Below are 17,729 nucleotides of genomic sequence, written 5' to 3' on the forward strand. Positions count from 1 at the left end.
AGAGAGAGAGAGAGAGAGAGAGAGAGAGAGAGAGAGGAAGTAAATGCAGTAAAATGCTAACAGTTGAAGATTCAGGTTGTTAGTTCTTTGTCCTGGTTCTGTCAACTTCCTGAAAGTCTTAGTTAATATCAGCAGTGTGTGAACGTGTGTGTATATATGTGTGTGCATGTGTGCATGCCTGTATATATGTGTGTGTGTGTGTGTGTGTGTGTGTGTGTGTGTGTAGGATGAACCCAGGGCTTCTTGTATTCATCTCCAGTCTCAACTCCCTCTGAAATTAAACAACAGCAACAATAAAAATGAACCCGGCTGGATATCTCTTACTTAGAGTGCCATGGAGGACTTTTGTGCTTTTCTGTTTTCCAGGTTTTTTTATAGAATCATTTTTAAAAAGGGGGAAAAATAGCTGAGGATGTGACTTAGAAGTTGGTCTCTTAACTATTGAGCACAAAGGACTTGGGTTAAATCTTAAACACTGGGGAGAGAGAGAGAGAGAGAGAGAGAGAGAGAGAGAGAGAGAGAGAGAGAAACAAGAGCAAGAGACTAAAAATGTTTGAGTGAAGGTCAAGGGAACAGTGAGACCAGGATAGCAAAGGAGCTTTCCTCACCCACAAAGGCAAGAAGGGGTGGAAACCTAAGGAAACAAGATCACCAGGGGTCCCCGAGTCATCTACTGGAAAATGAGTGAAACTTCCACATTCTTGATGTGTCAGGAACATCCCCAAATCCAGGCTTGCAGTCCCAAAACCCAGTTCTCTGCCATCTTTAGAGGGTCATTCTAAGGACCGATGACTGGGTGTAGGGAGGGCACCTTGGGAAATGGTACTATTCCCTTCTCGTGTACATCAGCCTGGCTTTGGACTTGCTATGTAGTCAACGATGACTTTGAACTTTCTGATCTTCCTGCCTCCAAGGTATGCTAGGGTTGCCCGGTTTTATTGCATGCTAGGGATCAGACTCAAAGTTTCATGCATGTTAGGCAAACACTCTACCACTGAGCAACATCTTTAGCCCAAGAACCTTGGGACTTTGTTCCTATACAAACAGCTTTATTGTGAATATGTCACTTATTGTAAACCAAATCAAACCACCTTTAGAAGGTAGGTAGCTGCCACAAACTATGAGTAAGTTACTCTTTATTTTTCACCAAAGGTGACTATAATGTCTTCACTGCCTTGGGATAAAACTAATTAAAAGCCAAATTGCCAGAATAATAGTCTCGAAACATCCACAAAAGAGCGGCAACTTTACTCCTCTCAGATTTGGTGTCTAAAACATGTTTTCCCTTCAGAACGACGCTGCAGAGTGTCAATATACTCATCACCCCCAACACCGAGTCTTTTTTATGTCTCTGCATATACGTTTCTCTCTGCCGAGTATTCTTAGTTTGGCAAAAACCTGTCATATTTTAATGTTCAATCCATAAATTACTACCCCTGGAAGACTTCCCAGGCTAAGTGATTTCTCTGTCCTCGGTGCTCTCTAAACCCCCATTACAGATATTATGGATCTTATGATATTGGGCTCCAATCATTCCGTATCACCATCCACCAGAGTCTAAGCTTCTTCTGGGAAGGCTTCTCTCCATCTCTGTATATCCAGTGCCTGGGGCAGAGTTGGACATGCTTTGGTGGTTCATTATGTCCACTCAACAAACGTTATCAGACACTTACTACATGCTAAGTAGGCACCATGCAAGTTTAGGGGGTACAATGAAGACTAAGGAATTCACAAGCTGACAAGTGAACCCCTGATGAGGATATAGCACCACAGAATAGCTATGGAGAGGGTTCTGTGGGGTAAAAGAGGGATGTCTTGTCCCCAAGGGCAGAGGGAGAAAGGGAAAGGTGAGGTCATGGAAGACAGCTAGCAGAGATGAGGTTTGAACGGTCCAGCAGGGACATGTGAAAAATGACCGAAACTTTGGGTGAGGCCAGGTGAAGAGGTTGGAAGGGGGAAATGGAGAGAGGTGGCCTAGTGTGATCTACTCTCCAAGAGGTCAGATTACAGAGTCATTTGGGACTCGACCCTTGGCCCGGGACCAGCCACAAAACTCAAATACTGACGGTGGGAATGTCCGGGAAGTAGGTGATTCCCAGGTTAAATCCTATCAGCAAAGCATTAAGTCCCTGTGCCTTCGTCTCTCTGGCAGGGAACACGGGTCAGAGACTAGTCAGTTCTGAATCCGACGCTTACCTCGTCTCTGCTCCTCATGTGCCCCTCTGGCTTCTCTAGGAAGAAGCCCCTGATCAAGCTGAAGACACACCAACTCCCAAACATCCTTTGCCCTTTCGTCTTCCAAGCTCTTCCTGTGGCTGCAAACCCATTCACTTGGCACGTGGTAGCAAACTCCTACCCATCCTCCAAGGCCTTCTTCAAAAGGCCCCACTTTCATTGAACTTTCCTTTAAAAGCCCTGGTAGAGGGAGGTGGCTTTCTTTATTCCTGAATTAAAGTGTGTACACTGCTAGATGAAGTAACTGCAGTGCCTCACACCTGCTCACTGATTGTATCTGTTTTCTCCAACTGCACCGAGTGCCTGGGAAACAAAGGCTGTCTTTTTTTTTTTTTTTTTTAACCTGCTACAGTATTTAGCACAGTGACTGACTCAATAGTTACCAAGTTCATGAATGAGTAAATGAATGAACAGTTGGCCTGGGAGGCACTGTCTGAGTACCGAGGAAAGGAATTCATCTGGAGAAGGCTTAATAAGTAATGAACACGAAGACACACAGCATAAATCCTGGTATCTAGCAAAGGCAGACAAAAAGTATTTGCTGAAATCTATCAGTCATGCTTTGGTTTTCTGGCTGGATGAGGCAACAGGGTCCATTGTTCTTTCTGAAGGAGAAAAAGATAAAAGCCCACTAAAAGAAGCTGGCCTCCTTCAGTTTAAATGGAACGACTGACCTTCCATCTTTTTACACCTTGACCCATTAATCAATCATCAACCACGTCCGAAGTCTAACCTTGACAGAAGTTAACTAACTCTAAGACGTCTGACACCTTCTAAGTGCCGAAAGAGGTGTAAAACCCAGAGGGAAGTGAGAAGAATTGCAGGTACAGCAGACGGAAATAGCTGGGCTGAACCAACTCGGACAGAACAGTGAGATTGGTCTGCTGGCCACAGGGCGGGACTTCAGTCCCTGAGGAGTCCAAGCTGAGAAATGACAGGGAAAGAACAGAGGAGAAGGAGAGAGAGAGGGGGAGGGAGGGAGAGAGAGAGAGAGAGAGAGAGAGGGAGAGAGAGAGAGAGAGAGAGAGAGAAGGAGGGAGGGAGGGAGGGAGGGAGGGAGGGAGAGAGAGAGAGAGAGGCAGACGGCAGAGGCGGTGGTGAGATTAGAAGGAGCGGTGGGGGTGGAAAGAGAAGGACAACTTCTGGTGAGGCTAAGGCGCTCACTTGGAAAACCAAGATGGTCTGGGGAGAGGCTGGATCGGTTACAACAGATGGTCCCCGGGGCATTTGAGAGCATCACATCTATTAGGATGATCCGACCGACCGCAGGAAAGGCCTGGGAGGATAGTCAGGGGCCTGATCAGGAGTGAAGTGCCCGCTGGAATGTCAGAAAAAACAATGGTGGTGAAGTCCATCAAGAAGGACCAGACAGTCAGGCATCTGATTTGGAACTCTGAACTGGAATGAGGAAGAGAGAATTAAAGACTGTGATCAAAGAATCTGGGGTCCGGGAAGATAGGGTGCTCTATCAGGAAAGTGCAAGCAGGGGGACGTGAGTTAGATTTCTAGAACCCAAGTGCAAATGCTGGAGGTGGTGAGGCGTGCTTCTATAATCCCAGTACTGGGAGGCAGACCCAGGCAGGTCCCCAGCGCTCTGTGACCAGCCAGCCTAACCTAGCCAGGCTAGTGAGAAACTCTGTCTCAAAAAACAAAATAGATCGCTCCTGAGGAACAATAGCCTAAGCTGGCCTTTGACCTCTATGGGCATATATGTACACATGCATATATGCTCACACATACACACTTGCATACACACACACACTGTCTGGGCAATCAAGTCCATAACCATAGCCAATGTGAGCTATAGGGACAAAGCACAGGCGTCAGCATGAAGAGGGTTTCAAATCCCGTCTGTCTATGGAACAGAGGAACAAAGTGGAACTCCCCCAAGGAAAACAAGCAAACCAGGAACCGCCCAGCAAGGATACATGAGAGATATTCAGGGAGGAGGAGAGGGGCTTCAAGGAGAATGAGATGTCATGAAGGAGAGCTGTCCTGTGGATACAGAGTGCAGAAGGAGAGATTGCAGGACCCAGATCTTGACTCTGGAAGCAACAACTTTTGACAGGTGGAGATGATCTAATTACAGTCACGATCATAGATGTTGTCATCTGAGGGCCAACTCTGCCCTTGGCCTTGTGCTCAACACCAAGGAGGTAGCAACCCATGAGGGAGGGATGGTGGCTCCCAGTTGCAGACAAGAAAACTGAGGTTTAGACAGACTGAATGATTACCCAGAGTTACAAAACTAGTGAGCGGCAGGATTTAGGCTTCCCGCGTGGTCAGGCAGCTTCTCCCGTTCCTGGGACTTTCTGCTTCTTACGCGCCAAAAAAGCTCAGATCATAGCGCACAGGGTTGTGCTGTGGCTCCCGGGCTGTTAGCTTTTCGTTAACTTGACACCAGCTAGAGTCATCTGAGAAGAGGGAACTTCAGTTGAGGAAGTGCCTGCATCAAATTAGCCTGTAGGGAAGTCTGGTGGTGGGGTGGACTTTTTCTTGATTAAGGGTTGATGTGAGAGGGCCAGCACACTGGAGGCGATGCCACCCCTGAATAGATCATGAGTGGAGCAAGAAAGCAGGCTGAGTAAGCTTTGGGGGGCAAGTCAGTCAGCAACATTCCCCATGGCCTAACTCCAGGCTCCTGCCCTGACTTCCCTTCATAACGGATTGTGATCTGAGTGTGTAAGCAAAACAAATCCTTTCCTGAAGCTGCTTTTGGTCAGTGTTTATCACGGCATCAAAAACCCCAACTCAGACAGTTCCTGTGCTAGAACCCCGCACCATCACTGCCTCTGGTTTCCAAACCAGAGGCCTCCTACGACCCATGATTCCTTGCTCTTCCTTACTACTCAAATCAGTGTTTTACCAAAAAGCATTGGTCCTACCTCCCAAACATCACATCAACTTGTTTCTGCCCAATTCATCCATTCAATATTTACTTTTTATTTTAAAAAATTTAAATATTTAGGTACATATCTGTATGTTCCTGAGTGGGTGTGTATGTGCACCCCCATATACGCAGGTGCCCACAGGGGTCAGAAAGGGAATCAGAGTTACAGGTGAGCCACCATGTGGATGCTGGGAACTAAACCTGGGTCCTCTGCAAAATCAGTAAACGCTCTCAACTTCTGAGCCGTCTGTCCAGCCCCAGTGATATTTACTGAGCAACCTATTATAGAGCGGGCTCTGTGTACTAGGGCTGTAACAAAACCTGTCAGCTGCTTTCAGTTGTCATCTAGAGGGAGAACCAATAGTAATAAATGTGGGGATGGGGTGATGCAGGCCAAGGAGACAGAGTTCTGGGCCAGCTCTTCTACAGAGTGTGGTCAGAGAAGGTCCCAGACATTTGAATAAGCGATACTAGAAAAGGAAAGGGGTGGGGTATGCCAATGCTAATTCAGGAGTATGGCTGGAGAGCTCGGGGAATGGCTAGTGACAGAACATGTCCCTAGCACGCATGAGGCTCTAGATCTTCGGAAGCATCCTCCAGAGAGTTACAATAATTCTCTTTCCACCTGCGGGCTGGATAGGGCCCTATCTGAAGATAGTTCACTTGGGACCTACATACTGTCACATGCTAACTATTGCTAACTTAGCTGAGTGCCTTTGGGCAAATGACTTAACTTCTCTCTGGGACGTGTTCCTCATCTGGTAGAAGAGGACGATAAAAGAATCATTAAGAGGCTTCAGTGGCAGGAAGCATTAGGTAAGAATGGTCTTTGAAGATGTCCACATCCAAATTCCCAAAGCCTGTGACTGTCATGTTGCAAAAAAGGATGTCCTTATAGGACCAAGGATCTTCCAACAGGGAGATTAGCCAGGGGCACCAAGGAGAGTGTCATGGAATCCCAAGAAGCCTTAGAGGAGGGAGGCAGAAGAGTCCAAGTCAGAGGTGTAATAAAGAAGCAGAGGGTCCTGAGCCAGGAAGCCGAGAGGCACAGAGTCTCCCTGGAGCCTGCAGAAGAATGCAGCCATGCCTATTCCTTGACTTTAGTCCCATAAAACCCATTTTGGACTTCTGATTTCCAGATCTCTTTTGTGGTGCTAGGAATTGAATTCAATCCCTTTTGTACAATGAACAACTAAGTTATATGAGCAGCTTTATAATTATTATTATAATTATTGAGGCAAAGTCTCACTACATAGCTCTGGCTGGCTTGGAACTTTCAATATAGACCATGCTGCCATCAAACTCAAGAGATCCACCTGCCTCTGTCTCCAAAGGTGTGTGCCACCATGCCTGGCCAACAGCTAGATTATTTTATTTAACAAAGTTTCTGGCAACTTGTTGCAGCAACAATAGAAAACTAATACACGAACACCATGCCTTTGACTTTGACAGTACTTGTCGCTGTGTTCTCGTGCCCAAACTCTGCAATACACTAGCCACCACCTTTGGCCACTTCTGCTGTCCCAGCCTCTCTGGTGACCTTTCCAGGATCACCTTGGTCACTGGGTCTGTTCCCTTGAATTCCTGTCCCACTAAAACCTTTCTCCTCTAGCCTTGCAACTGAGGGCCCTTGCTGCTGGTCCCCTGTGTTAGAAATACTTTTTAAAAGTGTCCTACCAAATACAAAACCACTCAAGGGTCCAGGAAATGCGATGCTCAGGGACACTGAGAAGATCATGTAATTTCACAGGCGTGTTTTGCAGAAGAGAAAAATGAAATGCAGGGAGGAGAAATCACTTATTTAAAATTGCAGAGCAAGTTGGCAGGGGGCAGAAATGGAGTGCAGCCTCCAGCCTCCAGGGAGGGTTCTCTCTGTCGTGTTACCTCCACCACCACTCCAGAGTTCTACGGTGCTTCCAAAAGCTCTCGCTCTCTCCCTTCTTCTTCAGTTCCAGCCAGTCTAAAAAGGGCCCTCAGAGTCGCCCACAACACCCAGCTGAGCTTCTTGACAAACACCTTAATGGTACAGCATTGCCTGTTGGCTGCCGTCGGCTCTCGAGTGGGTGGTAAGTGCACTAACGGGAATTCCCGGGAGCTCTACACAATGTCCTTGGCCCACTCCCAAGAGGCCACCACAAGCCAGACAAGCACCAGGGTTGGGGAGGTGGCACATTTGGGTTTTGGGTCAGCAATGGGATGTCCGTTTTCTAATTCTGGGAAGGCCTCTGACCAAGGCCAGGAGTGTGGCCACAGTCTCATTCACTCTGAGGAGGAGGAGCCTGGTCTTCCTTACTCTTTCCATTGCCTCCAGGTTCCCTCTGCTTCCTGATGATTTGGAGAAGAGGGAGAGAGGAGAAAAGACTATGGTTAGAGTGGTTAGGGTTGTTTCCTTAGTGGGAAAACGGTTGCGCTAGACAACCTCTGGCTAGTATGTGAGTCTCCATGTGAGTGCAGGGGTTGGGGTGGAGCCCACCCTCTAGTTCCTTGTTGCCAGTTGCGAAGTCTAAGCCCAAATCTCAACAAGCTTCAACCCCTTTCTTGTCAGCCTTCTCCAGACTCCCACCCTCCAGCTCTGATTGCTCTACCATGTTGCCTGAACACATCCTGCAGACCAAGCCTTGTTTCCATAACAGAATGCCACACTCATTTGTATTCTGGCCATGTCCTGATGAACCATTAAATATGCTACAAAATGTGCGTTGCATGCAGGAGGCAATCTGTCCCCAGTTAGGTGGACTCAGTCTGCGCGCCCAGTGACGTCATCACACCCCTCAGAGTCTGTCTCACACTGTGGCATTAACAAGGCCTTACACACCTGTCGTTCCCACTGAACTCTCACTGTAAGCTTGTGAGCTTACAGTCTGGCATTGGGAGATAGATACGGAAATACTAAACATGTCATTGCCATGGTGATAAGTGGCATGAAAGGCCAGGACAAGGGGCCTTGAAAGCGCTCATCAGAGAGAGCAGCTGTGATGTCAGGGGTGCTCTCCCCAGGTGTATAACATCTCAGGTAAGACCCGTGAACCAATAGACGAGGCTAAGTGAAAGTTGAAAAAAGTGAACCTTTCAGGAAAGAAATTATTCTGTTCAATTTCTTTTTTCTTTACTTTTTCTTTTCTTTTTTTCTTTTGTTTGTTTTTTGTTTTTGTTTTTTTTTTTTTTCCCCAGACAGGGTTTCTCTGTAGCTTTGGAGCCTGTCCTGGAACTAGCTCTTGAAAACCAGGTTGGCTTTGAACTCACAGAGATCCACCTGCCTCTGCCTCCCAAGTGCTGGGATTAAAGGTGTGAGCTATCACTGCCCGGCTCTGCTCTGCTCAGTTTTGGAAAGGGAAGGAGTCTGTAGATTAGAAAAGTAGAAACTGTGCCAAGGTGGCTGGAGTCTAGCAACCACTGAAGAGAGTCAGTGGAAGAAAAGGAAGCGTGAGTGGGAGCACTAGGCCCACACAGGGCCTCAGGCCACGCGTACTGTACTTTCTACTTCTATGTGTGTGTGTGTGAAAGTTTTCCATAATGAAAATTAGTAGCAGTTGGGGCTGGAGAGATGGCTCAGTGGTTAAGAGCACCAGAAGACCCAGGTTCAATTCTCAGCATCCACATGGCTGCTTAGAACTCTCTGTAACTCCAGCCCCAGGGAATATAGCGCCCTCTTCTGACTACTGAGGGCACTGCGTGCCTGTGGTATACAGCGCCACCAATGCAGGCAAAACACCCATACATAGAAAATAAACATAAAAAAAGAGCATTGCCTGCTCTTCCAAAGGTCCTGAGTTCAATTCCCAGCAACCACATGGTGGCTCACAACCATCTGTAATGAGGTCTGGTGCCCTTTTCTGGCCTTCAGGCATACACACAGACAGAACATTGTATACATAATAAATAAATAAATATTTAAAAAAATTTAGTAGCTGTTTAGTAGTAATAGGTCAGCCATTGTCCTAGAAGTCATTGAGCAAGAGGAGGATGGGAACGATGTGGCCTGATTGGAGTGCGTTAAACCTTTTGTTATTGCTAAAGATTTTAAGCGTTCAGAAAGTTATAAAAATAGTAAAACAGACATCAGGAAATTATCATCCAGAAATGCAATGAACTGTTTACTGTTTCCATACCTGCTCATGCTGCGCTGTGAGTGCATGGGGAAGAGGTCGGCAGGGATGACAGGTTTTCCAAGCCTTGTTTGTAGGATAGTGTGGGACAGGGAAGCCTTGTTTGTAGGATAGTGTGGGACTATACTTCGTACTGTATTGGTTTTACTTATTAAAAATATATTTAGTAATTTTTATTATTTCTCCTCCCCACCCTCACCCCTCTGTGTGTGTGTGCGTGCGCACACACATACACACACACACATGCCATGGCACAGGTGTGGCGGTCACAGGACAACTTTGTGGCATTCTCTCTTTTGACCTTTGTGCAAGTTCTGAGGATCACACTCATGTCCTTAAGCGTGCATCGTCAGACAGCACAGTCTTTACCCGCTGAATCATCTCGCCAGCCTGTTGGGGGAGGCTGTGGGGGAACAGGGTCTTCTATAGTCAAGACTGGCCTCAAACTACATGAAGATGACCTAGAACTTCTTGATCCTTCTGCCCCCACTTCTCAAGTGCTGGGATTTCAGGTGTGTGCCACTCCATATAGTCTACGTGGTGACAGGGACAGGACCCTGGGCTTCGTGCATACCACATGAACACTCTACCAACTATGACACACTCCCCAGCCCCTGTATTGGCTTTATACACAGATCTCATAGAGGTTTTTGTTTTGTTTTGTTTGAGAAAGGGTTTAACTATGTAACCCTTGCTGGCCTGGAACTTGCTATGCAAAGAGATCTGCCTGTCTCTGCCTCTCAAGTGGTGGGGTTTAAAGGTGTGTGACACCATACACAGCTAGCATCATATAGATTCATTTTTCAAACACCCTCTGACTCCTTCATAAAGGATTAGAAGTGGACAAGGGGCTGCCCAGGTGGGGATGCTTTAAAGTTAAATAAGAAGCTTAGTCTAAGATAGCCGTGTAGAGAAGTAAATGCAGAATGTCCGTGTGTACTCGGCATGGGTACTGCCTGGGGCCGGTGGGGAGAGAAAAGGCAAGAGAACTCTCATGCTCTGGAAACACCGAACTGTTTGTGTGTACCATTGAGTTTAAAAAGTATTCATCGCCAGCAAAAGTTGAATAACAATGTCTGTTTTTCTCCACCTTTTTAGAGCTATATGCATAACCTTTCATAAAATGTTATCTATCTACGTACTTATGGGTACATAGATACACAAGCCCCTCCCCCAACACACACATTTACTCCGAACGACTTTGCTATTGTTGTACATATTATTAAAGCATAGATCAAAGTTGATTTTTGAAAAATCTTGTGTTGTAAAACTTATCAGAACTTGAGTGAAATGAGTCCTGGAGTCCAGGGAAACAATGGTTGCTCTAAACCTCTGTGCAGGGCTGAGGAATAGCTCAGGGTACATCAGTAACATGCACCAAGCATGAGGCCCTGGGTTCGAACTCTAGCATGGCACATAAACAAATGAAAAAGCAAAACCCCTCAGCAATGATGCAGGCAGGGCCAGAGTTCATAGCTCTAGCCATATGCCATTTCCTGCCACCGGCCCTCAGGCCTAAGTCCTGTTAAGTAAGCGTACAACTCTTGGAACTACAACCAGCACTCAGAGAGCAGCTCAGGGGCAAGTGCATCGCATCCGGGCCCCTCAGCCTCCTCACAACCTCCAAACAGGACACTTCTCCACTCTGCCTTTAATGAGGCCCCTTGGCCTCTGGGCGAAAGCCAATCTTACCGCCTGCTCAGTTTCCCTTCCCAGCCTCATCTCCTTCCACTCTGACTAGAAACAAGCGAGTAACTCTACGCCCCAGATATATCCAGTTCTCCAGTGTTTCCTAAACATGCCACGAACTCAGGAGAAGCCATGGTTCCCGTTTCCCCTGCCTGGATTGCTGGCCCACCATTCTCCCCTCTTTTCCTCCGTCTGATTTCATCTCAGTTGCCATTTTCTCCTGAAGCATCCTTTGCCTGCTCCGAGCTCAGCTGGGCCATCTCATGCCCTCCCTTCTTAGGACTTGCCTACGCCTGATTTTTTTGCCTCTAGTACAAAGCTGAGTGTAATCCCAGCACGGGGGAGGCTGAGGCAGGATGGTGACTGAGTTCAAAAGCAATCTGGGCTCCACAGCAAGGTCCTTTCTCAAAAATTACACACACACACACACACACACACACACACGTACATTTATTCTTCAAGAAAACTGCTGAATACTTGGGTACCAAGTACTGTCTGAAGAATATGGTTGGGGAACTCAGACAAGAAGAGTAAAAGCATCTCTCAGCTTAGGTGTTTGACACAGTGCTGGGCGCGGGGTGGGGGGAGGGTGGGAAATGATGGTTTTAGTTGTTTCCTCATTAGGAGTTCACGCAGTTCTATATTATCTACAAGGCTAAGCGGTTCCTACCACGAGTCTCCTGATACAATTCAGGTTTACTTCCAGCAGTATAATTTACTGATTTTTAAACTATCACCTTTCAAGGTCTGGCGTGGGACAAGCTTGAAAGTGGAAAATGGTGGCCTCAGTAATCCAGGGCCCGGGCAGTTTGGTGCATGGGGAAGGTGGGGGCAAGTGCTGAGCGCAAGGACAGAGACTCCAGCTCTGGTCTCCACATTGTTTGTTAGCTGTGGGCGGGTCCCTGGAGAAGCTGACAGGAAGCCCTGTCATCTCTCTGAGCCACTGTTTACTCATCCATAAAGTGAGCACGGCTTTCTTGGCTACGTCACGAGGCCGTTGCCAGGACCACACATATGTGACAGGGTCTGGAAAGTTTGATGCTCTTTACACACCCAGAGGCTGTTAGGACACCAGGAAAACCCGCAGTAACACAAGAAGGGGCAGGACATGTGCAGCCTGTGTCTCAGAGAGAACGTCTAATGGCCTCTCTTTCCCCAGACAAGAGCAGGATGTATGGGAGGCTACAGCGATATTTGAAAGCATGGGGACTTGGGAATTTGTCAGTGCTTCCTAACAGGGCTATCTCAACCTCCGACTCATCCAGGGCTCTTCGCTTCCTTGACTGCAGGCGCTAACTAGAGAGAGCTCTCCATTCACTCAGAGCACATCACTCAAAACCAGCCTCCTGGGCAGGACTCCATTACAGCCTGAGTCTCGGAGTCACACTTACTCATGTGGTCTGCGCTCAGTGGCTTAAAATTTTTGTCTACTCTGATTTTTCTCAAATCATACCCAGGAAGGACAAACACATAGATGGAGAGTCTCCCCAGCTCGCACGAAGAGACAGGGATGCTTGAAATAAACCAATTAGAGACTTGGTAGCGACCCTCCCTCACCCCACAATCAAAGTGCAAAAGAAACACTCAAGAAAGTGAAAGCAAGCCGGGCGGTGGTGGCGCACGCCTTTAATCTCAGAACTCGGGAGGCAGAGGCAGGCGGATCTCTGTGAGTTCGAGGCCAGCCTGGTCTACAAGAGCTAGTTCCAGGACAGGCTCTAAAAAAGCTGCAGAGAAACCCTGTCTCGAAAAACCCCAAAAAGGGGGGGGGGGGGAGAAAGGAAGAAAGTGAAAGCAAAAACAGATTGAATCTCTTTTTTTTTCTTTTTGCCTTGGTAATGAAAGACCAGAGATATGAAATCAAAAGCCGAAGACAGTAAAGAAAAACACTTTCAATTTAGAAGCCAGGAGGCCAGGGACCAGTTCTGGTCTGAATCATTGGCAATCAAAGTTTGTGTCCTTGGACACTTCATTTAAGACAATTGAAGAAGTAAGATCTGCGGTGTGTTTACTTGGTGATTGCTACGGTGATGGCCACTTCTCTCAGTCCCTCTTCCTTGTAGGTCACCATTATTGGGTGACATTCCACATAAGAAGGTGTGAGAGAACTCAAGGGTGAGTTCTAACACTACTGCTTATTACTACAGGAGTAGATTCCAGGTCCAGGCCAGGAAGTCACATGATGCATCCCTCCAAGAGGATCTTTATTTGTGTGTGTGCATGTGAGTATGTATGTGTGGTACCTCTCTCTCTTTTTCTGTGTCTGTGTGCATGAGTATTGTGTGTATGGTACCTGTCTGTGTGTGTGTTTGTGTGTGTATGAGTATTGTGTGTGTGGTACCTCTCTTACATGTGCGTGTGCATGAGTATTGTGTGTGTGATACCTCTGCGTGTGTGTGTGTGCATGAGTATTGTGTGTGTGATACCTCTGCGTGTGTGTGTGTGCATGAGTATTGTGTGTGTGGTACCTCTGTGTGTGTATGTGTGTGCACATGTGTATGTGTGGTACCTCTGTGTGTGTGTGTGTGTATGTGTGTTAGATGTGCATGTGGAAGCCATGGATAAATCTCAGGTGTTGTTCCTCATGAGCCATCCATCTTGTCTTTGTTTTTTGTACTTGTTTTTGTTTTTTCCTTTGAGACAAGGTCTCTGACTGGAACCTGAGGCTCACCAATTAGCACAGGCAGACTATTGAGCCCCAAGGACCCTGTTTTCTCCTCCCCAGAGTTGGGGTGACAAATGAGTGCTCCCCCAGGCTTTCTACACGGGTGCTGGAGTTCGAACTCGGGTCTCTTGCTTGCACAGCAAGCACTGTACCAGCTGAGTGCTCCCTCTATCCCAGAAAAGGTGTTTAAAGGGACCGTGAAACCCATGTGCTATGGGTGACTATTTCAATGTAACCCTTGAACATAAAGAACACAATGCTTAATGGTAAATATTTTAGGTTGAGGATTATGTTAGATTTTGGTTGGGAAGAAGCTTGACCAAGATCCGCAATCTTTTCCTTCTCAAACAATATATTTTCAAAAATTAAATGACACACTGACTGGGGATAGCTCTAAATGCTCCCCTTGAGAGGAATAAATGATGCTGGGAGAAGGGAGGGGGTTTCCTAGAGAGTCAAAACCTTAAGGAAAGATTTCTGATGAATGGGTGGAGGTACAGCAGTGAACAGCACATGACCACGTCCAGGGAACCCTGGCAGCCTGTCTTAGGATAAACAAGAGGCAAACTTATCTGGAGTCAGGATGCATTATCTATGAAGGGTGGGAAAGATGGCTTGCTAATGGGGAGGTAGGGAGGGGCTGGACTCCAAGGGCCTCAAGATAGACAGAGGAGTGAGCAACATTATCTGTGGGCTGGAAAGCAATGACATTTCTATAAATTTTCAGCCATGTCACCCACTGGTGTTCAGTGACGGGGTAACTAGGTGCAAATTATCCCCATGATTTCTAAAAGTTTTCGGTGGATGTTTTAAATGGTCTGGAACAGCCATGTTCTCATCAAGGCCTGAGAATGCACTTAGGGATAGGAAAGACTAGACGGGAACAGCCAGTCATGTCTCGGAACAGAAGGGGATAAGGAGCGCAAGGGGCCCCAAGCGACCACACTGGGACCTGTCTGACTTAATTTTTTATAAGTGATTCAGAAAAAGTAGAGCAAAGAGAGAACTCCAGAATTGTAGCACTTATTAAACCCTCTCAGGCAGGGAAATGCTACGCCAAGGGGGGAGGGGGCAGAGCAAAACGGCAGTTGGACATCAGTGTGGAGACTGCAAGTCGATGCGGTCCGGTAGAAATAACCCCCACACAGTGCTGTGCTCCAGGCTAGACCAGGTGCTTTGTGCAAAAGGACGAGAGGCAACAGGACAGGACCCGAAATCAAAGCAGAAATTACCCTGTCTCTATGAAAGAACGCCACATCTGGAGACAGCGGTCAGGTTGAGAGCGAACTCCTCCTGATAGCCACAAAGAGCAACAAAAATGACCTAGGATAAATGTGACTGTTCTCAGAAGTGGCTCGCCATGACGGTAGAGCTTAAGTTTAACACTGACAAGGGTGTGAGAGAAGAAGAATTGAAGCCTGTAAGGCCGGGAGGGATAAGCACCAAGTAAACATAACCTTCTCTTCAAATCCCGACATATCTAAGCAAACTGTCTTCTCTTAATGTGCCAAATGCCACAGGCATAAGAAGGGCTCCGACTGGAGCTGATTCAGCCTCATCACTCAGAGATGATGACAGTCAAGAAGATGGATGAAAGTCACAAGACCTCCAGGGGCCAAGGTCAGCTGAGAGCCCACACACCCTAATCTCCAGGGTGGGGGCTCTTCCAGCTCACCCTGCACACTTTCAGGAAGTCTGGAAGAATCTTACTTTTGCTCCAGTGGAAACCCATGAATCATGATGTGTGACAGAGTTAAACCCACAAACAAACTAGAGAAAGTTTTCATTGAAAGTCAGGTAACAATTATAAACCCTTAGAAGGCCAACTATCAGCCAGGGCAAAGGATTCTTTAACACATTCTAATTTTTTAAAAAAATAAACATATCTTTGGAGAGTCTGAAGAAATCTAGAGCTTCTCTCCTAGAAAACCATACATTTTCACATAGAAACACAAATTAGCAGAAAATTTCAGAGAATTTATGATCCCTGGAGTCTCTTGCCCAGTTAAAAAAAAAATGCTGTTCTGTCAGATTCTTCTTAACAGAATGCCTACTTAACCACTCCTCTCAGGATAATTCAGGCTATCACTAATTTCCTCCAGCAACATTAACTCTATTTCAACATTATTTATAAGAAGTTGGGAGAGAGCAGAGAAATTAGTACAACTGCCCCCGACCCCATGTGATATAATGTCCTGGCTTAAACGAGACTAGAGTCAACTCACTAGTTCTGTGACCTTGGGCAAATTACTTAAGCCCTCAGGGTCTGTATCCTCATCTGTAAAATGGGGACAGGTGCTACAGCTAGCTCACAAAACACATACCGGGATTAAATGAGCTAATTCCTATCAAATGTAGCGCCAAGCCTGGCCCATAGTGCACGACTATTATTATGCATGTATCCATGCAGGCATTATGCATTCATCCATCCAATCCCCTCTTGGAGCTCCGACTTCACATGCCAGTGATGAGCAGCTCACCGCCTCTGGGCTGGCTGAGCACCTCCAATTGTTACAAACTTCCTGCATTGGGCCGAAATGTGTTTTCTTGCAACCTCCCACCCCCACTGTCAGTTGGCCTCAGTTCTGCCTAGTGGGGCCATGCGGATCTAGTCTATCCCGACGGCCCTTCAGCCACCAAGACAGCGATCCGGACGGTCCTAGCTCTCCTCCCTCCCCCTTCTCCAGCTCCAACATCCTCGGCTTCTTCTCCAGCCCACAACACACTGGCTGCGCTTACTATTTACTCCGAGGCGTCGTACGGTTTCCCTCACTTACAGCCTTGCAGGCCACACGCCCGGGCGCCACCGCGGCCATCCCGACCCTCCGCTCCGCCCCCGCCCGCCGCCCCTGTCCGCGGTGCTGAACGGAGCCCGGTCCGCGGGCCCCGCCCGGCCCTAGTGCTGACCCGGCGCCAGCCTCCCACCCCCAAAGAGGCCCGGCCGGTGCCGCCCCCCAACCCCTGCCCGGCACCCCGGCCCCGGCCCGGCGCTTGCCCACCTGCCCGGCGAAGGGCGCGTCCGCCCCGGCCGGCTTCCCGGCCCCCGCCGCCGCCGCGAGGCAGCAGAGCGCGGGCAGCAGTGGCAGCAGCCGCCCCGGGGCCCGCCAGGCGCTCGAGCGCGCGGCCTGGACCGGCGCAGCGCGGCCGCCCCGGCTCCTCGGCATCCCGGCGGCGGGGGCCCAGCCGCCCGGCTGCGATGGCGGCGGCGGCGGCGGCGGCGGCTCCGGCCGGGTCCTCCCGCTGCAGCCGCTGCGGAGCCGCCGAGTCACGGCGCCGCGGACGCGCGCCCGGCCCGCCTGCCTTCGCCGCCGCCGCCGCCTCGGCCGCCGCGCGCCCCCGCCTCCGCGCGCCCCGCCCCGGCGAGGGGCGGCCGGGGGCGCGGGGGCAGCGCCCGAGCGGGACCTGCGGGCGGCGGCGGCGGGGCTGCGGGAGGCGCTCACTCGAGGCGCCGGGTGCAGAGAGGGCAATCCCGAGGGAGGGCGAAGAGGCCAGATAAATAATGCTAGCCCTGGGGTGGCCCGGCCAGGCCTGGGGTCTGCAGCCCTTGGCTAGCCCTGGAGGAGAGGGGCTGAGGGGCGACCCTGGAGAAGAAGGGGCTGGGGAGACAATCTGGGTTGGAAGAGAATGAGCTAAAGAAATGCTTGGCATCGGAGAAGGGAGTCTCAGGGACTTCCCTCGAAAAATGGTGCTGAGAAGCTAAAAGAACAGACCTGGGCAGTACTTAAATGGGGTTGGGGGACAACCCTGGTAAGCTCTCTCCTTTGAGGGAGCAACTCCCATCCCCTATGTGTCCCACACTGATGGATCACCTTCTACACCTGGTACTCTGGGCTACTGGGGCTACGAAAGCAAAAAGGAAGACCTATGAGCGGAGGTATATATTGCAGAGGGTCACACCCAGTAAAAATATGTAAGCACAGAAAAAAACGGGGTACTACCTACCGAGTATCAGAAAAGATTCTTGGGGTCCAGGCTCAAGGGGCTGAGAGAAGTTACGTGGAAGGAGGTGAGGCTTTAGCAAGGACCTGAAGGAAAGGGGAGTAGTGGAGGGTACAGAATGGGGTTGGGGCAGCTTCTGTGGAGTACCTGTGGGTCCCTGTAGCGTTTCTACAGAGAACTGCCGGGTAGAGAGAGATGTCAGGTGGTG

General features: G+C 48.8%; 1 protein-coding gene across 1 annotated transcript in view; it reads right to left on the minus strand.

Moving 5' to 3' along the window:
• Window positions 1-16,746, minus strand: part of Mmp24 (matrix metallopeptidase 24) — a 41,821-nt gene extending 25,075 nt beyond the window's left edge. The window contains exon 1 of the mRNA XM_038331296.1: window positions 16,582-16,746. Within this exon, the coding sequence (XP_038187224.1) occupies window positions 16,582-16,746 (165 nt within the window). The remainder of the gene's footprint in view (window positions 1-16,581) is intronic.
• Window positions 16,747-17,729: the final 983 nt, after the last annotated feature.

Source organism: Arvicola amphibius, chromosome 5 (assembly GCF_903992535.2).
Source record: "Arvicola amphibius chromosome 5, mArvAmp1.2, whole genome shotgun sequence".
NCBI lineage: Eukaryota > Metazoa > Chordata > Mammalia > Rodentia > Cricetidae > Arvicola > Arvicola amphibius.